Source organism: Bidens hawaiensis, unplaced genomic scaffold, assembly GCF_021521415.1.
Source record: "Bidens hawaiensis isolate Kalapana, Puna unplaced genomic scaffold, B.hawaiensis_p1.1 tig00018651_1, whole genome shotgun sequence".
In the NCBI taxonomy this organism is placed as follows: Eukaryota; Viridiplantae; Streptophyta; class Magnoliopsida; order Asterales; family Asteraceae; genus Bidens; species Bidens hawaiensis.
The window spans coordinates 24,458-48,289 of record NW_027492821.1 but is presented as its reverse complement, the minus strand read 5'-3'; the positions used below and the strand labels follow the sequence as shown (position 1 = coordinate 48,289).

The window sequence follows — 23,832 nt, the reverse complement described above, 5'->3', positions numbered from 1 at the left end:
GCAGAAGGTTATATACAAATCTGTAATACCACTGGTAATCCATACAGAAAAAAAATTGAAGTTGTCACTTTATACTAAGCCGTATCATGAACAAACCCAACTTGGTATATACAACAAATAGCAATAGCCCGTAAATCACACATCATTCATATTAATCTTCAAATAACTGATATACCAACAAAAGGAGCCGAGAAATGAATCAAAGGTTGGATTATGTCAATTAAAGTGCAACCATGATGTGTATAGACCTAAACTGGTCACATTTGTTATTGGCTTATTGCAAAGGGTTTGACAAGAGTATTTTGGGTATAATGAATTAGTTCAGAAGAATTGAATTGGTTTTTCCACTTTTTTTTTATTTATATTTTGAGTTATGGTTTTCTTTTTCTTGAATTTTTTTTAGAGATTATTATTATTAGCATAAGTCTTTCTCACGCTTCTCATTTTTTTATCGCTTTATATTTTAACATTTTCCATAAATTTACATGTATATAATTGGTTCTAAATGTGTGATTTCCTTACAGAATCCATAAATTATTTTCATTGTCTTTAACTAGGATATTAATATTACTAAATATATATTTTAGAAAATTCGAGGTATTACAATAGTTTTGTTCTACTTTTGTATATATAAATACAATATCAAATGTTGTAATCTATCTTCATAAATTTAAAAAATTCTAATACTTTATTTGACCAAAATTATAATTGTATTTATCAACTTAAATTAGTTTAAATTCACATACATTTAAAGTTGGCACCATATTTTCCAATAACTAAAATCAAACCATAATGAAATCAAAAATCTGTAATCTCAGTTACTAGTTTGGTTTAGCTTATAACGGAACCGAATCGACTAATGCTTGCCAATCCCTGTGTATATATGTTATATTTTATTTTGTGGTCTTATGATGTTGTAGATATCATGTCATATCGTATTACATAACACTACCTTTATCAAATTACCTTAAATTCGGAGGTGAATATATGATAGATTTATCAAATTACCTTAAATTCATACAAAGAGGTGAATATATAATAGATTTATTAAATTACCTTAAACTCTTAATAGGAGGTGAAAATGTAATAGATTTATCAAATTACCTTAAACTCATACTAGGAAGTGAATATATAGAAGACCAGCTTTTGAACCCGTGTATTACACGGGATTTGTTAAATTACCGAAATTTAGGTATTTAATCATACGTAATTTATGGATTTTCTTTTTAATTTACGGATTAATTTTAATATTATCACACACACGTACTTCAAATGCTACATATTTTAAATTTTCATTTTTCTAAGATTGAAATAATGTTTTAAGGTGACATAAAATAAAATATTGGTGATTACCTAAATATATTAAAGATGTTTTATCTGATCAATACGAATGTAAGTTAAATAGTGTTTTACAAATTGTAAGATTATAATTATAAATATTGTATTTATTCAACGGAATTTGAAGTACACACATAACTAAATATCTATTATAAACATAGGTCACCAATTATTATACGATAATAGTTCGTAAATTATTACTTAACTAATTTAATAATTCACTATTTGATTTTAAACTTATTATAGATATTCAATGGTTTATATGTGTTTTTTATAAATCATGTCAAACTTTATATATTTAATAGTTAAATTATATGTAATCGGATGGATAGTAAAAGTTAGTGTGACATACCAATTGGACCCATAGATACTTTAATTAAAACATGTAATGTGATAGAAAAAGTTAGCAAAATTAGATGAAATGATATTAAATGACATTAAATACTTTTTTTCATATGAGTTACAAGTAATGGTCATACCAATTTGACCCATGACCCATGGATAGCATGGATTAAGGAGAGTTGAGATTAGAAAATATGATTAAAATTAAAGTTATGATTGAATGTGATTAGGACACATCATCATTATTATTTTTGTTTATTAGTATAGGTAGATTTATCAAATTATCTTAAATTCATACTAGGAGATGAATTTATAATAGATTTATCAAATTACCTTAAATTCATACTAGGAGGTGAATATCTAATAGATTTATCAAATTACCTTAAATTCATTCTTGAAGGTGAATATATAATAGATTTATTAAATTACCTTAAACTCATACTAGGGGTGAATATATAATAGAAGAGTTACCTCTCAATTTAACTAAGAAACCATCTCACAAAGCTAGGACATTAAAATGAAAAAGGTTTTATTCCTTTTGTTGATATGTGCCCAATACTTCTTTTGCGTAACCAACGGCAAACATTGCATAGTGCCATTTACCCTATCTTGGAACCTCCATATCTTCAACGCTATCGTACCCACCAACGCTACCGACACAAAACTGACATTCCATTTAGTTTCGGAACAAGATGATTTCGGATATCATGACGTCACCTACAACGGCCCTGAATATTTCCTTCATTTCTGCGAGAATGTTGCTCGTACCACAACCTTTTATGCAAATTTTTGGTGTGGAACTAAAAAAGGTGGCCTTTGGTTGTTCAATGATGATGTTGCTACTTTTCTCGGATCGGATCCGCTTATACCCAATGATATTTATTGGACAGTAACAGAAGAAGGTTTTTATTTATGTAATCATAGAGATGGTCATGATAGAGTACTTTGGGCTAAGTGGTGAAGTATTTCTTAACTATTGTTATTCACTATAATAAATAATTAAAAAAAAAGGTTATATATTCTCTTTATTTTCTCTTTTGTTATCACATTTTATTAAATTAAAGCCATATAATGGGACCCTGTTTTATAAAACTGTTATGATAAAGTATATTATTTTTTATTGATTATGCTAAAATTATGTTACTCCCATCAAGTAAATAACCCCTAAGTTCAACCATTTGTGTCTGTCATAGTGTCTCAGTGGACATCCATTTGTTCGTTAACATATCTATGTTACTCCCATCAAGTAAATAACCCCTAAGTTCAACCATTTGTCTGTCATAGTGTCTCAGTGGACATCCATTTGTTCGTTAACATATCAATAACCGAATGATTTTATTTAGTTTTCAAAGGTAATAGTTAAGGTTTGGACAATTATTAAAATAAGATATTGATTTTTATTAATTTCAACTATTATCTTTTGATCGTTGTCGGTCCTAATTAATGAATTGGCTGATAACAATCTCACCTTTTATCATATTTGTTCCCAGCGGTCCACGACCAACAGAATTCTAACACCGTTAGTTGCAGGTCGCTGGAAAAACGTTTTTGGCCGGAAAACTCATTTTTTTGACTCGGTTATTGTATGTGGGTTAGATGTTTGCTGGGTTCTTGTGGGTTGCGTTTCCTCCCTTATGCAGTTTTACTAAGTTAACTTAGGCTATTAGACTAACATATATAAATGTATGTGTGTTTGTATATGTATATGCTGATCAACTTTATCAACATAAGCATTTATGTAACCGTATACTTATTATTATATTAGAGCATTCACAACTTATTTTTTAAAGTTGTCAAACCTATATAATTTAGGTTAAATTTTGAGAACCATCAAAATCACCTCTCCAATTCATTCCCTATTATGTGGATGAGTTATATGGCAACTAAAGTAAAACCCTAAATTTAAGGTCTCACTTTTGATCCATAGCGTATAATATATCAACTATTGCCCAATCATCATATACTATATAACAAGACAAAGGAGATAAAAATAATTAAAAAAGAATTTATGGATATGAATAGGGAATAGAATGTGAGAGATTTTTGAAAAATGATAAATAAATTTATGAAATGATGTTTTTTAGCTAAATTATATAGATAAATATATGGAATGGGCTTTGAATGCTCTTAGAAGGCAAGAAACTAAACTACAAACAAATTATGGATTTTATTGTTGTTTTTATATTTGTAATCCCCTAAGTCATAAAACGTGGTAAGATAAAACATTTTTTTAAAATATAACATTATGTTTGTATCAAAATGGTAAACGATAGCAATTGAGGAGATTTTGTGACATTTATGCAAATCATTTGTGCTTGAAATATAAGGAAAAAAGAGTTTGACCTTGGTCAAAAAGAAAAAAATATACATAGAAACAACGAATAGAAAGAAAATAGAAACAACATATTTTGGGTAATCTTCACTATTATCAGTCTCATATCTCATAACCACATTTCCTAGAGCTAGTAACATACGACCCGGATTCGGATCTTTTCGTGTTATTAAGATGTTCAAATTCCGTAGTTCTAGATGACATCGTAGGTGAATATGTTGGGTAAATCGTACATGTAAATTCGAACTGTTTGTTAGGGGATTTAGGGGTTAGTTTGGATGCGGAAATTGATTTCTGAATTAGATGTAGAAAACAGCGTAAAAGGCTAAAAAATGAGAGGATTGTACCTAGGGCCAGTTTAAGCAAGGATCTTATGTCCATTTGTGGGTGGTGGTCGAAGATGACGTCGGTGAGGTTTGCCATGTTTTTACCACATAAGAACCATTTTTGACAAGCTGACAGGCCACATCATCTAAAGACTAACGGCGTTACCCTTCTGTTAGTCACGGATCATTGGGAGCAAACATGTTAACAAGTGGGAGTGTCACCAGCCAATTTTGTTACCGGCAACGACCAAAAGGTGATAACTGGGTTTATTTAAAACCAATATACCAATAAGTTTTCATGTAAACAATTTAAGATTGGCCTTGTGAATGGTGATACGAATTTGATGGTGAAGTGTTAAAACGGTAATAACTGATTTGGGTTTGGGTTAAAGAACTATATTGATTGTAATGGATACGTGTATTTTGATTTCTTGTATTTTAGAAAATGTATTGGCAGTAAACCCCCATATCATAATAAATCGAGTCAATACCTAACTGAATTTCTTTTGTGTCCCCGTCACAAACACGGCCTTAATTTGGAATTCAAACATGGTCATATTTTCATCGACTGACAGCTTATTAGTATTGTTTTAAAATTGAAGAAAACAAAAGCTTCTTCTCTTGATAATTTTATTCGATGTTTTACATGATACATGATTGATAATGCATCTTTGCAATCAAAGAATATTGAAAAAATAAATAAAATAAAGTGTCTTCCTCTTTTCGCAAAAGCCGTTGATTTATTATGTTATTATGTTATAGGAATATCCAACTATCTCACGAAAAGAGTCCTTTTCTTTTGCTATATATAGAATAGAAAGATCTTTATATTTATCTAACTCATCTCATTATTCTTAATACTTCAGTCAATTTGGCTTTATCTTTATTTAGAATTTAGTTCATTTTTAGTTTAGGTTTATTCTGTAAAATGAAATTTCATCAATAAGAATGAATAATTAAATAGAAATAAGGAGTCTTTATGTCGCGTTACCGAGGTCCTCGTTTAAAAAAAATACGTCGCCTGGGGGCTTTACCAGGGCTAACTAATAAAAGGCCCAGAGCTGGAAGTGATCTTAGAAACCAATCGCGTTCCGGGAAAAAATCTCAATAACGTATTCGCCTAGAAGAAAAACAAAAATTGCGTTTTCATTATGGTCTTACAGAACGACAATTACTTAAATACGTTCGTATCGCCGGAAAGGCAAAGGGGTCAACAGGTCAGGTTTTACTACAATTACTTGAAATGCGCCTGGATAACATCCTTTTTCGGTTGGGTATGGCTCCGACTATTCCGGGAGCTCGCCAATTAGTTAACCATAGACATATTTTAGTCAACGGTCGTATAGTAGATATACCAAGTTATCGCTGCAAACCCCGAGATACTATTGCGGCGAGGGATGAACAAAAATCTAGAGCTCTAATTCAAAATTCTCTCGACTCATCCCCTCCTCAGGAATTGCCAAACCATTTGACTCTTCAACCATTCCAATATAAAGGATTACTCAATCAAATAATAGATAATAAATGGGTCGGCTTGAAAATAAATGAATTGCTAGTTGTAGAATATTATTCTCGTCAGACTTAAACCTATTTACCAATAAGTAATTGATTACAATAATCTAAGAAGTGTTAACCCAACTAACAATTTGCCTGCCATTGAAATCAATTAATATACATTTAAATAAACACCATATTCGTTCAATTCTTAATTACTTGTTTTCTTAATGTTTTTCTCTTTTTAATAATTAAACTTTTTTCATATTTTTTTAACCATATTTCTTAAGTGAAACTAGAATCTACAACCTTTAGACTAAATTCATACACCTATATAACTATACCAATCTAGTGGTTGTATCATAAATTTGTTCATAACACCATATTTTTATCGACAATCCATAGTTTAATTATAAAATTATAACTATTATAAAACACAAATTAAAACTAAGTTATAAATTTACATACATATAGTTCGTTCTAAATGTGTAGTTTCCTTTACATAATCCATAAATTATTTTCATTATCTTCAACTTGGATATTAATATTACTAAATATATTTTAGAAAATTATGAGGTGTTACAAAAGTTTTGTTCTGCCTCTTTTTCTTAAATAAATAACATATTAAATGTTTACTCATCTTCATAAATTTTAGCAAGAACTCTAATATTTTATTTGACCAAAAATATAATTGTAATTATTAACTTAAATTAGTTTGAATCGGCTCATGCTGGTCAATCCCAGTGTATGTTGTAGATATCATATCATATTACCTTAATTACATTATATTGTCGTCTTATGATGTTGTAAATATCATATCACATCATATCACATTACATTTATCAAGCCACCTCAATTTCATACTAGGAGGTGAATATATACTAGATAAGAGTTACCTCTTGATTTAACTAAGAAACCATCTCATAGAATCCATCTAGCTAACTAGCTAGGACATGAAAATGAAAAAGGTTTTATTTCTTTTGTTGATATTTGCCCAATATTTCTTTTGTGTAACCAACGGCAAACGTTGTATAGTGCCATTTACCTTATCTTGGAACCTCCATATCACAACGCTATCGTACCCACCAACGCTACCGATACGAAACTTGAATTCCATTGTTTCGGAAAAAGATGATTTCGGGCATCATTTCTCACCTATAATGGCCCTGAATATTTCCTTCATTTCTGCGAGAATGTTGCTCGTTCCACAACCTTTTATGCACATTTCTGGTGTGGAACTAAAAAGGGTGGCCTTTGGTTATTCGATGATGATGTTGCTACTTTTCTCGGATCAAATCCGTTTATAGCCAATGATATTTATTGGAATGTAACAGAAGAAGGTTTTTATTTATGTAATCATAGAGATGGTCATGATAGAGTACTTTGGGCTGAGTGGTGAGGTATTTCTTAACTATTGTTATTCACTATAACAATAATAATAAAAAGGTTATACTCTTTATTTTCGTTTTTGTTATCATATTTTATTAAATTAAAGCCATATAGAATTTGGATCAACATCTTATGAATCAGAATCAAAGCTAAATTCAAATGGAAACCTGTTTTATAAAATTGTTATGATAAAGTATATTATCTTTTGATTGATTATGCTAAAATTATGTTTAATCCCATCAAGTAAATAACCCCTTAAGTTCAACCCCTTTGTGTATGTCTGAGTGTCTCAATGGACATCCATTTGTTCGTCAACATATCAATAACCGAATGATTTTGTTTAGTTTTCAAAGGTAATAGTTAAGGCTTGGACGATTATTAAAATAAAACAGATACTGTAATAACCTGATTGTTTTTTAAACTTCAAATAATAAAAATAATAATAACGGGATTACTTTAAATTTATTATACTATAAATATCTAAAAAGGAGAAGTTCTTGTATTCAAGTTCCACCTGTAACAAAAAAAAATAACGTTGGGTTACGGGATTTTCTCAACTATGGTAGATTTTTTTATGAGAGTGGTCTCAATTACTCAGGGAATGAAAATGAGCGGATGGACCGGTGACCCGTCAAGAACCCAAATTAGCACTTCAAAAAAATAAATTTCTAAAGTGAATTATAACAATTAATGCGATTAAAGGAAAATTGTTAAACAATTTGAGTGCCTTTAAAGTTTTAAATATGGAACAATTTAATGTTGATAGCATTTCAATTGTCACATTTAATTATTTGCAGCTTTTTTTAAATTTTTTTATCATTTAATATTTTTACATTGACCCTGTATCTCAAGTGAGACTAAAACTTATGGATTTTTGATTGAAGGTCACACTTTACCACTAGACTAGGCTAGTGGCTAATGGCTACAACATTTTTTAGAACAACTTTCTTGTAATTAGATTATCACACTCTTAAAATTTTGAGAGCTCTGATGTCCCACTCTAACCAAACTAATGAGGGATGGCAACAACAATTAATATGATTATACAATTACGCTTACAGTAAAATTATTAATTAATACGAATAACGGAAAAATATTAAAATAAGAAATACTAATATTAGGTGTAACTTTCTAAAACTTTTGATCCAAATTTGACAGCTCAGTAATGATAAAGAAAAAAAATAATTGTAAATATTTTTATGGAGAATATGAAATAAGAAAATAAAAATATCCTACTTTGAAGAAATAAGAAGGTGAGTTTGTAAAGAAAGAAAGTGAAATTACTCCTATCACATATGGATATGAATAAAAAAAAGAATTTGTCATAATAACTTGAGAATTAGATGGATGAGATGGGACCCGCTTAAGAATTCATAAACATTAAATGTTATATTCAATTTTTTTTCTTTTTTTAGAGTGTTTTTAGAAGAACAGGTGTGATGTGTATATTCATGGTCCAGTTTTTAGGTATAATCGACCAATCGTGAGCTAAATCGTTAGTTTGCGCGTTTTTTCATTAGACAAAATGAAAACAGGTCTTTATGTTTGCGCGTTTTTTCATTAGACGTCCTTTAGCAAACTTAATAACACAAAACGTATTTCATGTTTCAAATTCTGTTCATGTTACGTCCTTTGGTACTAACTCAGTTAATTTTTTCGTTAAATATGGTCATGTGCAAAGCATATGTGGGTAAATTCGTCTTTTTGCCCCCTCATTGGTTATTTATGTAATTAACTTAAAATATATATATATATATATATATATATATATATATATATATAATCCTCCTTTCTCTCTCTCCTCCCTCTCTCTCTTCTTTCACTCTCCCTCCAGACCACCACCACCACCATAGTTCCTGATGACCATCCACACCATCGGATTACAACCACCTAGAAAACCCATTAATATAAAGGTTTTGGATGACAAATAGGTTTGATTGAAAGGAGGGAATGATGAAATCGGGTAAACCCGGCAACCCTAGTGGCGATAAAGACGAATGAAAGTAGTGGTCGGCGGGAGAATAGGGAGGTTGTAGTCTGAAAAAACACAGCTGCGTGTACCTGGCCAGCTGTAATGAAGAACACGGAGGCGGCGCAGGTACTCCTGACACTGACCGGATACATTCGCCGGTGTGGTGGTTGTCGACGGCGTTTAACTCTCTCCCAACACAAACTTCGACAACCAGATTTTATATCTGGCCAACAGCAACAGAAGACTTAATCGTACGAGCATCAATTTCAGATGTAATCGTGAGATGCAATTTGGGGAAAATCAGAAATTAGGGGTTTGTTTTTAAGGGTTTTGTTGTTTTTTGATTTGTTGGAGATATGAAGAGGAGAAAAGACTGTTGTCTTGGCGGTGGTGCCGTGGTGATGGTGACGACGGTGGACGGAGAAAAGACTGTTCTCGCCGGAGCTCCGATCCGGCGAGGGTTTGGCGCGTGAGGAGGATAAAGATGGTGACGGTGGACGGTGGTGTGCCAATTATGAACGGCGGTGTGCCAGTGATGAACGGTCGGGTGATGGTGGGTCGGATCTGGTGGTTGGTGGTGGTGGATGGGATGATGGTGGCGGGTGGTGTTTGGTTGCGGTGTTGATGGTGGGTTATTATTATTTGAGGAAGAAGATGAGGGTTAAAAAGATAAAAAAACCTCACATGAAATGCACATGACTGGTTTTAACGAAAAAAATTAACCCTCGTTAGTGAAAAGGACGAACCGTGTAACGTTTTTTGTATATAAAGTATGTTTTCTGTTATTAAGTTTGCTAAATGACGTCCATTAAAAAACCGTGCAAACATAAAGGACGTCTTTTGTCATTTTGTCAAAAATTTAAAATACAAGAAAACTTTTTAAACCAATCAATTCACAAATTATATAAGCCAACCAACGGTTATCTCACAAAAAGCTACTATTCATAAACCATACCAGTTATTCTTTTACATGTGTGCAAGGCAATACGGATTTAATTGCAATTTATTTCATGTCGCATTTCTTCTTTGCGTCTCCTTCATTGCACTTGAGAGTATCCGGGGGTGCATTTCTTAGGGATTGTTTGGCATACAATACTCGCGTTATGTAACACTGTGAGGATTATTTAGCTACTATGTTCACAAAAGCATTAACTAACTAAACCATCCAACCCATTTGACACATGTTCCCATCAAAACAAAACAAATAGCAAAGATTAACCAAACTAATAAACACGAAATAATTTAAATTCCGAATCTACAACAAAAGAAAACTTTGACCATAAATTAACCTAACTAGCTTCAAACCTTAAGTTTGTGATAACTGATAACAGTTCAAAGTGTATCAAGAAAACATAATATTCAAAATGCAAGCCATTACACAAAATTCTGGCAAGATAAATTAACCTAACTCACCAAACGTCGTCATCGATCACCATCTTCTTCACTCGGTCGACTTCTTCTTCTTCTTTTTCTTACCCTCGCTAACAGCAGCCACATCCTCCATTTCAACATCTTTACTCTTCTTTTTCTTCTTCTTTTCTGTTCCGTTTTCTGCATTTGCGCCATTTTCTTTCCCGTTTTCAGTCGCCTTTGTTTCCTCTTCAAGTGCCCGCTTCTTTTTCTTCTTTCCAGATTTAGGTTCAGCAGCGTCTCCATTTGTTGCAGCATTCTCTTTATCGGCTTTCGCTTCATCGTCATCTTTAGATTTATTCTTCTTGCTTTTCTTTGATGACTTTTCAGTAGCGTTATCCACATCCATTTCTGCACCTGAAAATCAAATATCAAACAAATTTTAATACTATGTTTGATTCACATATGTGTTCAAGTTCTTATTATTATTAATATTATTACTAACCTTTGTTTGCAGCATGCTCCATGGCAGCCTTCATAACCTCAATGTTCTTACGAGGAGCAACTCCTTTGTCATAAAAGTCGAGACGTTCTTCCACTTGCTCACGAAGCTTGTCACCAAAAGATGTGGTGCTGCTCTCTGTGGTCAACAAAAGTCAATATACACGGGTATAGAAACATAGACCAATAACATATCAGAGTCTCAGACAATAGAATTACAAACAAACCTGAAAAGCAATCAATTCTAGAAGCAATTGAACACTTGTTAGCTAGATAACGAGCCATTCTTCCCTTGTTCTTTGCAGATGCACGTCCGATAAAAGATGAATGGAAGATAAGACCATACTTGGGCGTGTTTCCTTTGGTTTTCAAAGCCCTGAAATCAAAACAAAACTATCAACATCAGCATTGGGTACAATCATCTGTTTTCAGTTTGTATTTTTGAATAACAAAATAATATAAAACCTGAAAAGAGCTTTCTCTGCACCAAGGATTTGAAGTGTAGAAGAAGGGCACTTGGCAAGATTTGTAAGACTACCAGCATGAGATATTAAACGAGCACCAACAACTTCACCGATTAAAGCAGCCAAATTAGGAGCAATGTCACTCATTTTAGAAACAAGGTAATCATAAAGTTTCTTCCTGTATTCAGCAAGGTCCATCACACGCTGCGCAAACATCTTAACATTAATCAGGTCAATTGGTGACAAATCTTGCCCTGCACAACACAATAAAAGGATATTATTTACTAATTTTCATAACCACAAAATAATAATAATAATAATAATAATAATAATATAAGCTATAAAAATACCCATAGATGCTTTAGCAGCTTCAATTACTTCCTTCGCTTTATCTTCATCCCCAAGAATCTCGGTTAAACCTTCTAACTTATCTTCGGATAACTCTGATTTATCTTCAATATATTTTGCAAGTTTAGCATAAAGATAATTGTCATTGACAATCTTAACTAGCTCTGGAAAATGCCACGAGTACCATTCCCTGCATCAAACAATTAACATCAAGTTATTATATACAAAACTATATATAGTTTATATGTAATTATTAGTATTAAACATAATGAACAAACCTGACTCTCATGGAAAATGAGTTTACATCCTTATCAAGAGTATCCAAAAGGAAGATTGCTTGAATAACCATATTGTCAACACGGTTAACATTGAACTTAACCTTCGCCCTGCTGTAACTATGGGCAAGACCGAGTTGAGCTTTTTCCAAATCACCAGCCTGTACAAGTTTGCGTGTTTTATTTAAACTTACGACTCAAATAAATAAAATCGTGATGAATATAAACAATCGATAAATCATGAAAAAACTAGAAGCAAAAAAAATACCTTGAGGTTATCAATGAACTTATCAAAATGCGTACGAACACCTCGAATGAGTTCGGTAACAAACTCATTGCTCTGGCAGGGTATCTTGGTCTCTTCTTGTATGTGAGAACCAATTTTGGGATCAGCTACCCCTAAGCTGTACTTCGCCTTTTTACCTTCCGTTACCTTCGGAAGACTGAGTTCCAAGAAGTTCCTCAACTCATCGGTCATTTGCCCTACATAACAACAATAAATAAATATAAATAGAAGTTAAAACCACAATAATGTGATATAGCAAAACTTCAGAATGCTTGAATAAAATAAAATAAAAACAAAGACTAGACAAACTGAGCACAAATCACAAGAACAAACACTCAAACTGAAAACTAGATGTGCGCATAAAACCAAAATAACCAAAAAACCCAACCGAAACAGACAATGACACTTTGATTTTATGTTTTTATAAAAAACAAACTTATGGCTCGGTTTTGATTTTGAATGCAATAAAAACCAAAAAAGACCAAACCAAAATTTATAAACTTACAATTTTTTTTATTCAAAGTGATTCATAAGAATTTAATAAATATGTAACTCAAACATTTTAGCTTAAATAAGTTATTAATTAACATAATCATTAGGAAGAATTTCTTTTCAACCCAAGAATTTCAAACTAAGACCCAAAACCAAAACCAATCAAAACCGAACCAAGCACACCCTGTATAAACTTCATATTTCCATGCCTAATTTGTACTTAATTTGCCTAAACTAAAGCTAGAAACTACAGCACACAACAAACTAAACACATATAACAATATAGCATAACATAAAGTATAACAGCAATCATTTCAAATTAGCAAGCAGGTAAAAGAACACTCATCTAAATACATACATATATATATATAATTTACCATAAGTTGCATATTCATCACTATTAGTGAATTAGACTAACCAATTCATCATTTTGACAATTTAAAACTATAAATACTTGTTTTTTCTTTTGCGTCTTCTTTCGGTTTCGGCTTGGTTTTTTCGGTTTCATGCAAAGCAAAACTTCATAATGCTTGAATAAAATAAAACTAACAAACAAACTAAACACAAATTATAAACAAATGCAACTAATTTCTTCATTAACATGTATATATAATTATATACACACACACATATACCTTAAGTTGCATATTCATCACTATTAGTAAATTAAACTAACCAATTCATCATTTTAACAATTTAAAACTATAAATACTGTAAGTTATGTGTTCTTGAATAAAATGCAGCTAATTACTTCTTCATCATGTATATATAAATATATAATTATATATATGTATATAAGTACCTTCTGATACAGCATTTATCTGATTAAGAGCATCAAGAGCCGATTCAAAGGGATTAAAAGCAATAAGCTTTACAACTTTGCCAAACCGATTAAGATCAGTAACCGAGTTACGTACGGCTTCTGTGTTTTGGCCGATTTCATCGATGCCGTGGGCTGCAAACAGGCCGTAACCAGATGAAGACTCGAACAGAAGGTATAACGCCATTGCAGAACAACGGCCGGAAGCTCAATGTGTTTGATTGATTCTGTAGTGGTTTGGAGGCCAGGGTTAGGGTTTTGGCGTCTGTTAATAATAAGAAGAAGAGGTGCAGCTGCTAGGGTTTTTAGAGGTTTAGTGCATTTATGGGTGAAATTAAAGTTTGGTATTTGCAATATTGTCCTTTGTTTATTGTCTTGTTCTAAAATTGATCCTTTTTGGTTTTCTTTCTTTATTTATTTTTTAAGTTATAAGTATAAACTTATCAACTTGTATTTCTATGGATATTAGTTCTATAATTCTATTAGGTCGTTCTCTATGGTGGGGACATCAAAGCCATTTTTCATAACGTTCCCTTGTGGTTTAAGCCTCTTGAGCGTCCTAACATATATATACATATATGTATGTGTATGAGAGGGAGAGAGAAAGAGACGGAGAGAGTGGGAGAGTGAGAAATGAGGAGGGCCCACAAATTTGGTACAAAGGCGTCGGTCATTGTGAAGTCGGGCGCCCCTTGGACCGCGCCCTTCGGCAGTGTGTTGGGCCTTCGGCGCCCCCAAGTTAGCCCCTTTCGCACCCCATAGCGTATACTTAGGGCATAATCTCGATAAGGATATGAGTTTAGGACACGGTCTTGATAAGGACAAAAGCTTAAGAAATTTATATTATATATATAGATTCTTTTTAACCTATGTATGTGGGGGAAGCTGTTTATATATTTGACAATGTCCTTCAAATGGCGATTGAGGACATCGTGGTTTGTGGGGGTCCGTTATTCGAGGATCTCCAATGGAGGATGGCAGCACTACCTACCCGTTTTGGGGGGTTGGGTCTATGTTCGGGCGAGGATGTATCTACATATGCTTTTGTGGCTTCGGAAGCACAATCGTGGTGTTTGCAATATCATATTCTTCGGGGTTGTGATATTTATGGGTTGGACTCTGATTATGGGTGTGTGATGGAATGTTTACGTACTTCACTTCCAGGTTTTGATCTTAGCGGGTTTTCTAATAAGGACCCCCCCCTAAAGCCCAGCATGTTATGGCGAGTGCCTTATTTAATGGAATCGCCGAGAGTTTAGAAGTGAAGTAAATCTATCCCCTCGCCAAAAGGCAGTGTTTGAATGCCTTCAAGCTCCTCGGACTCAAGACTTTCTAACGGTCATCCCCATTGAAGGATTGGGCCAACATATGTCGGGTTTGGAGTATCGGGCTATCCTTAAGTACCGGTTAATGATCCCTATGTTCCCGACTGATGAGCCTTGCCCAATTTGTCACAATGTCTGTCTAGATTTTTTGGAGACCATGCGGTGCATTGCAAAGAATTACCTGACTTTAAATACATACATGATTTGGTTAGGGATGTTCTGTGTGATGTTCTTAAACAGGCAGGAATTTCTGCTAAAAAAGGAAGCCCCTGTTAACTTTCTCACGGATCCTCTTGAATGGAGATCTACTTTACGACCAGCTGATATTCTTGTGTCCGGGTGGGCAGGGGGGAAACACGCTTGTGTGGATCTTGCAGGAGTGTCTTCTCTTGTTGGGCTCAGGGACTGTGGGTTTGTTGTAGGTCAGGTTGCGTTGAAGGCTGAATCGCGCAAAGTTGTTAAACACGATAAAACTTGTTTAGAGAATCAACATGTCTTTCTCCCATTTGATTTTGATACATTTGGTTTTCTGGCCCCAAATGCTCTTAATTTTTTTGAGTAGAGTTCAGCGTGTCGTACACAGAACCTCTTCAACTCCTAGGTCTCAAAGCTTTATTTTTAGTAGGATTGACTTTGCTATTCAAAAGTGGGTTGCGACGCAGCTTGTTGTCCGTTTGTCTGTCACTTTATTGTAATCACTTTGTAGTAACTAATATTATTAGGATTTTAATGAAAAAAATACGGAGTACTTTATTTGGGAAGAAAGCACTCACAAATGTTAACTAATTAAAAAAATCAAATTTGGAAAAAGAAAAAAAAAGAAAAACTATAGAAGGGCCGTTTATTAGTATTTGTTTTCGACACTTAAAATCTTGAAGATGGCTCTAACACTGACGTACCCAATAAATTTTTCATGGGGCCAGACACTTTAGGGTGAGGTGACTATCGCTATATATTAAACTTTTTTTTTTGCGTTTGATTTGATTCAATCTGAGTCAAATTGATCCCGTTTAGGTCGTATTGTGTCAGGTCAAGTCACTAGTGACGTTCATTCTTCTTTCTCGTTCCCAAACTGAATTGCCGCTATGTCTTTTTCTTATTTTGTTAGGTTTTATTTTATTGGGTTTATACAAATATACAAATGTAGGTGTAGGGTACGTCAAACCCGATACGGTCTTTTATTTATTACATTATCTATTATACTTATTACATTATCATTATTGTTTACTAACTAGGCTCATTGGGCTGGAGGTTTGTGTAGGTAGCCCTTAGAGCATTCACATCCCATCCCCTAAATTTATGTGAGGAGAGTATGTAAATTATAAGATGAGGTTTTGAGTGGTTATGAGTGTAAATTATAGGGTGAAGAGAAAAATGTAGTGATTTTTTGTAAATTTTGGGAAACATTTGGGAAACATTGTTTGCCCCTATTTATTTTTTAATATTTGTTGGATTGGTTGTGAGTAGATGAGAGAGAAAACTGGTAATGATAAATGTATAAAAAAAATATTATTTAATTGAACAGGAGAGAGAAATATAGTGTTTTTTTAATGTAATTATAGAGATAAGATGAGGAATGGGATGAGAATGCTCTTAACTGGGCCTGACCCAATAAGGGTTTAAATTGTTGCTATTTCTTTTTCTTATTTTTTCTTATTCTATTAGGTTTAAACAATTTTAAGTAGTGGTTGGGGTAAACTATTTAAATTTTAATACATGCTACCCAGGCTGCTATGATGATCATTTATCATAATCGGTTGCAATGTGGGACAAAAAGACAATTAAAAATCATTTTAATTAAAACTAAGAAAAAAAATTTGTCCACAACCGGTTGCAACCTAGGTTGTTCCAGCAACCTAAGTTTACAACCAAACTTTTATATATAACTTGGTTTTTTCATTAAAATTACAACTTTTAACCTTTTATAAAAGACGTAAAGACACGATTTTATTTATAAACAAATATTTAACATTTGGATATAAATTTTATAAAAATGAAGCATTTCTATTTAATAAAATATTAATTTAGGTTGGTTGTGATAGTGAGTAAAATATTGAATTGAGTTGGGTGGTATAACTAAAAAAGAGAGAAATTAATTTTTTAATAAATGGTTGGATTGGGCTGGGTTGGGATAGTCTTATGACTTATAACTTATAAGCGAAATAGGAGTTTACAATCTGCACTGTTGCCCTTGTTTATTGCCATGTTCTAGAATTGACCCTTTCACTTTGTATTTTTCTTTTTTTAAAGTAAACCCTTATCAATGTATATTTCGTGGATATTAGTTCTAACTTCTATAAGGGTAACGCACCAAAACAAAAATTTCAATTATAGGTCGGAAACTTTTAGGGTCGGTTGGTTATCGGTATCTATTAACCTTTTTTTGTCCGGTTCATTTCGTGTTAGGTCACCAGGTGACGCTCGGTCTTTTTTTTTTGTTCCTGAATTGAATTGCCGCTATTTCTTTTTCTCTTTATTAAGTTTATACAACTTTAATTAGTTTAGTTGTGGGCTAAACTATTTATTCATTCTTGTTTTTTTATGTCCATGCTTAGTATCAACATGGGCTTAACATCATATACAATTGACTTTTGGGAAATTGGGCTTAAAATTATTAACATCGCAACTTAAAACAGTTATCTATGCATTTCATGGATGTTCGTTTTAAGGGGGTGTTTGGGATTGCTTATTTTCACCAATTTATAACTTATAAACTTTTTGAAAAGTAATAAGGTGTTTGGGGTTGCTTATAAAAAATTATAAGGAAGTAAAATAAGGAATTCCAAACAGCTCCTAAATCAAGTTTATCTGTTTATGTTAAATATGTTTGTAAAAAACCTGTGTAATTGCCCGAATTAAGAATTAATTATAAAAGTGTCTTGATTTAGACATAATTTGACAAAAAAAATGTTGAATTTATGTAAAGGTGTTTTTTAATTCTCATTAATTGATATGAACTAATCAAAATTGCTCAAAGATGGTCATTTCATTCTCTTTATATTTCTCGGGCCACCATTGATTCAAGACGTCCCACGCTTTCTTAAACTAAACGGTTCATCCAATCACCCATAGGTGATTAGTCCATAATAATATTATTAATATGCTTAGCGGGTTTAACACTAAACTCTTTTATCTACTCATACACGAAATTTAGTATCTCTTTCTCGTTTACAATCACCCATCATCGGCCATAACATCTTCATCATGTTTAGGTAATTTAATGTCAAAGTCAGATTTATTCTTTAACCCCCCCCCCCCCCTTATTAAGTCGAAGACTTCCAATACTCATTTATTAAACGAAAAACCTTGTTTGTGAAATCAAAATACATAAAAATGGTTCTTCATTAAAACAAAGAGTTTTTAAAGAGTTTATATAATAAATGGGAATGAGTTTACATCAAAATTACGGTTAAAATGTAAAATACTCATGAGTTTTGGTAAAAGATAGTGTTAACGTTAAATTAGACTAGAAATGCAAAATTGATGAATTGGTCAGTCTAATAAACTAATATTGATGATAATAAATGATTACATGTACACATGGAAGTGTTCAAATGTTTATTTGCAAGTTTTGTACCCAAATTGGTCGTTTGAGTTGAACGAGTCAAGAGGTTTCTGTTACATTTCAAGTGTTCAAATGTTGTCAAACAAGCTTCAATACTTTGATAATGTTATACATAGTCTTATCAGCGTTTAAACTGGTTAATTATAATCGAGTTTAGGAAGTCAACACGTTGTTGATAAATATGTGCAAATGAACCGCTCTAACATAAAAAATTAGTACATGTACTTTAAAAGAGTTTGAATTGAGTGTAAGGATGATCTTGGTTATACAAAACCATTTTCAAAAAGAAATTAAAATGTAACAACTCTAGAAAAAAAATAAAAATTGCTCACACCCGGTGGAACTCGAACCCACAATCGCCTGATTAGAAGTCAGACGCCTTATCCATTAGGCCACGGGTGCTTTGATTATTTCTATCGGTTACCAATTTTTTATATAGTATATAAGAAACAATTTAACAAAAAACGAATTTATTTAATTAATATGAAATTCGCACTATATGTTTTCCAGTATCATGAAAGTGCATGTAATTTCACAACCATATTACACAATATCATGCCATATAATATTATAAATTTTCGAGTGCAAAGTAATTTGTTAGCAGGGGTGTGCGTGGTTTGGTTTAGTTCATAACCGATATTAAATATGGACTAAAATTTTGTTTAAAAATATATGAAATGAATGCTTAAATACATAAAATTTTGTTTAAAAATATGAAGGTATAACTACATGAACCGAATGTATAAATATATGAAATTGAGATAGTTATACATGGAATGGAGATATAAATACATGGAAATGATAGTACTAAACTATTAAAACGTATAATACATGAAATAAGGGAAAAAATGCTGGAAAATATGAAAAAGATAAATGAAGAGTTCGGTGCGGTTCGGTTAATTTTGGTTATTTCAGTTTTCGGTTACTTCGGTAGGGTTCCGCTGGTTTTAGGTTCGGTTTCGGTTAACGATTCGGTTGTTGTTCACCCCTATTAGAAAAGGTTTTAGGTTAAACTTGACTTCAAGCATTTGTTATTGACTTCGACTTTGGATACCTTCTCTTTGTGGTTCATTAGACATACTCATAAGTCATAACCAACAATGAAACAAGATAGTAACAAATATATTTTATTTTTATGGGAATCTATTATACCAAAACAATCAAATATAACCTAAATATTATTTCACTATTTATTAATTTTATGTCAATTGTCAAAATTTTGTTTCTAGCATACAAAACATAACCCCATGTTTTTACTTTTGAAACACCAAGACATTTCTTGTAAGAGTGTATTTCAAAATCTAGAAAAAACATGACAAGGTAGAAAAAACGTTGGTCGGATATTGTACTTTCATAGTTTCATAAAAGATTATAATAAAATGCGAATATATAAGCATAGCAAGCATAAGCATAGCATGATTGACCTGGTAACGCTTGTTACATATTACCACTCATATCAACTAATATATCCGCTTACCATAAGTGATTGACAATTTTGTGAGTGTAGACATCCCACGAGGTTACTCACCCTACAACTACTTACACTCAAGCATATTAGCCATAAAGTTTTCATCTCATTTGCATACAATACATTTAATTTAAGTGTGTTGATGGTATTTGAGACACAACATGACAACATATCCCTTGTAAGTAGAATGAGATGCGTTATCTAACGTGTTACACAGTCACATACTGTTCATAGATTTGTTCCTAGATTTCACTTTTATGTTACTATCAAAATAAACCAAGAGAAGGGTTCTGATTATAATAAGATAACAATGTGAACACAATATTCTCGGTTAAACTATCACTATTTAATATAACTAATCTATTAAAGTAACACAGTTTTGTCCACGTGACATTTACCAGGCACTCCACATATAATGTCATGTCACTATTTTCTATTTTAATATGCTATGTGACTTGTTTTCCTATTATAACTCATGACCCATAAGGCTTTCCTATTGTATTATGATCCATGACCGGTTTTCCTATTATAACACACGACCCATAAGACTTTATAAAATTTTGAAAAATAAATTATCGTGTGATACGGGTTTCAAACTTAAACGTTAAGTTTCAAATCAAATGTGCTTACCAACTCCATTAAAGTGGTAATTGTGCTTGATTTCTTGACTTAACATATATAAATGTGATTTCTCTTCAAGTATAAAACCAAAATTATATTTAATTGTTAACATTTCCATAATTTACAATATCACATTGTCTCCTCATATCTATTTAAAACAACCATTTAAGATTGTTCGTTGTTTCTCTTTTTATTTTAAAAATAATATATTTTTATTTATTTTTCTTTTACAACAAAACCTTAGTCTTTGTAATTTTGGATTTTAAATCTTTAACAACGTTTTGTTATAAATATCATTTTTATATACACAATATTTAATATAACAATATCGATATGAATGTTTTTATTTTAAATAAATCAAACATCAAGATTTTGTTTTCAACTTAAAATTATAGTGCATAATATATCAAAAACTTAATAATTGAATATACGTATTACATATAATAATATTTTATTTTTATTATATTTTCTACCCGTGTTAAGTACAGGCTCTAACCTAGTATGATATTATTTCATGAAAAATGGTAGAAGATCTTCACGATTCAAAGTTTGGGGTATTATGAGCTTATGTCACGATTCACTAGTCACACTCAGCTTAACTAATATTAACAACAAAATTTTTTGTATAACTGTTAAACTTAAATGGTTTTGATGACTTAATATAACAAATTAATCCAATAAACTGATCATGACAATTTGGCTCTGAATAATTTGACAATGATGCTTGGGCTCTACCTCTTTAATTTCATCAACTTTCTTCCCTACATTTGTTATGGCCTACAATTTATTAACATGTTATGGGGCCTTACGTAACAGATATTTCAATACAATTCTTTTATTTATTTATTTTATTTTTATTTTTTTTCATTTTATATTACGCTACTGCATACATATATAAAATTTCAAAATTTGTATAACTATATGCGATATTAAAATGATTTTTTTGAAGGTTTTCTAAAAATCGGACTGGATCCTTGGTATAGCTAGTTAAACAAAGAATTAGTGTCAATGTCGTAGTTTGAATACGAGTTAGTGAACCGAATACAAACGAATCGGTTATGCTTTAACAACATGAATGTAAAAGGGAAACGTTAAGTTTTATCAAATAATATTATTACAACCAAGGTACTTGTATAAATATATTCTCTTCTTTAAGTCAAGTTATGTCCCATTTCTAGAAAACGTTTACAATAAAATGGCAGGCAAATGGGCAACAAGTTGCGCCGCTACCTCTTTTGAATAGCAAAACCAATCCTACTAAAATCGAAGCTTTGAGACCTAGGAGTTGAATAGGTTCCGTGTACGACACGCTGAACCCTACTCAAAAAGTTTACAGCCTATGGGGCCAGGAAACCAAATATATCAAAAGCAAATGAGAGAAAGATATGCTGATTCTCTAAACAAGTTTTCTCATGTTTAACAACTTTGCCTGATTCAGCCTTCAACGCAGCCTGACCCACAACAAACCCACGGTCCCTGAGCCCAACAAGAGGAGACACTCTTGTAAGATACACACAAGCGTGTTTCCCCATGCCCACCCGAACATAAGAATATCAACTGATCGTAAAATAGACCTCCCTTTAAGAGGATCCGTGAGAAAATTAACATTTATAAAAGAGTATAAAAACTAAAAAGTACAAGATGCTTAGCAACTTTTGGTTCTCGAAATAATTTGATTACAATAAATAAAGATATTTCAAAGTAACTTCCGAAGGAATTATAAAAAAATACATGTAATTTGTTAGTAAATAAAAAAAACACTAAGACTTTAATATTATTGTAAAATATATTGTACGTCCTATAAAGGGCATGCGATATTAAAATATCATTTATTTAACTTGCCTCCAAATAATTATTTACAATATAAGGCATGTGTTATTAAAATATTCCTCAAACAATGCCCATTTTGCTCTTTGAAATTTGATCATCTAGGCAGGGCATGAATATTTTTCTCTTTTATAAGAAAAAAACTTAATAATTGTATAATTGATAAATTATATAAACTTATTAAACTTCTATAAGTATAGTTTATTAACTTATAACAATGCACGGTTTCAAATTAGTTTTGACATCTTAACAATATTAAGTATAATTAACTCGAGGTGACAGACTGAGAGTGTGATACCAACTATACATCTAATTTTGATTAGTAAAAACTAGAAAGATCATCTGAAAACGTTTAATAATAATTTTAACAAGTATCCCGAATTTATGAAATCGCCGCTAGTTAGTGAAAGGTAACTATCATCCCACATTATTACTAGGACCTATTTAGTCACGTTTCCCACAATTTCAACATGCTCCATGGGCCGGTGTGTGGTGGGTCGGATTTAGACATGATATTTCGGATCGGATACAAGTATTATTTGAGGTCATATCGCTTCACTAATAGTAGAAAAATAGTAAAAACTAATAATTTAAAAATGTTTATGAAATATGAGAACAACATAGAATTACCTTTATATAAAAAAACATTTGAAAGAACCAAGCAAATGCAATATTTTATCATATGGAATATTTGCATAGACTAGATATGCCAAGTCAATAAAGTATCACTTGTTTGACTTGTTATAAATTAATAAAATACAATAAAAAATAAAAATTTTAATAAAAAAGTTACAAAAGCATCATTATTTTTGGCATACTAATACTAGGTGTTTATCTTCACTAAATTAGTATGTGTCCGTGATTCTATAAAACGAACAACCACTTACTAATAATAAGAAAGAGTTAGGCATCTCCAAGCCTATAAATAGAAGCTTCTTTCCGTCTATATTTTCAAAGAGATAGGTAGAAGTCTATGAATTATAATAGTAGATTTTAGAGGATGTGTGTAAAAAAAATAAGTGTAATGGATAAACTTTTATTAAATTTGATGGGTCTAGAATAATTTATAACTCTCCATAATGGGACTAAAATAATTGCCAGGGTACAAGCTGCACATGTAAATTGGTAGCAAGCTGTCTACCAAACAATACTAGTACAATCTATTAACCTATTGCTAATGTGACACACTAAATGTTATACATGATGTACAAGTTACAATGATTTCTGTTTTTATGATTAATAGAAAGACTGGAATCACCCAAAAAAAGCCCACATCTTTATTTCTTGATATACAGAT

General features: G+C 31.8%; 1 protein-coding gene and 1 non-coding gene across 3 annotated transcripts in view; both read right to left on the bottom strand.

Annotated features, from left to right (window-relative positions):
• LOC143556573 (nucleolar protein 56-like) overlaps nucleotides 1-13,946 on the bottom strand; it is a 191,625-nt gene extending 177,679 nt beyond the window's left edge. The window contains exons 1-8 of one of the 2 annotated variants that reach the window (XM_077045859.1): nucleotides 13,712-13,946; nucleotides 12,400-12,614; nucleotides 12,135-12,292; nucleotides 11,859-12,046; nucleotides 11,510-11,762; nucleotides 11,272-11,420; nucleotides 11,049-11,183; nucleotides 10,648-10,960 (exon numbers count right to left, since the gene is read on the bottom strand). In XM_077045859.1, the coding sequence (XP_076901974.1) occupies nucleotides 10,648-10,960; nucleotides 11,049-11,183; nucleotides 11,272-11,420; nucleotides 11,510-11,762; nucleotides 11,859-12,046; nucleotides 12,135-12,292; nucleotides 12,400-12,614; nucleotides 13,712-13,916 (1,616 nt within the window). In that variant the 5' untranslated portion in view covers nucleotides 13,917-13,946. Of the gene's footprint in view, nucleotides 1-10,399; nucleotides 10,961-11,048; nucleotides 11,184-11,271; nucleotides 11,421-11,509; nucleotides 11,763-11,858; nucleotides 12,047-12,134; nucleotides 12,293-12,399; nucleotides 12,615-13,711 lie in introns of those variants that run through there. The other variant, XM_077045858.1, reaches the window with a different exon arrangement.
• A 5,002-nt stretch (nucleotides 13,947-18,948) lies between these two features.
• On the bottom strand, nucleotides 18,949-19,021 carry TRNAR-UCU (transfer RNA arginine (anticodon UCU)). The gene has a single exon. It is a non-coding gene; the product is annotated as a tRNA-Arg (tRNA).
• Nucleotides 19,022-23,832: the final 4,811 nt, after the last annotated feature.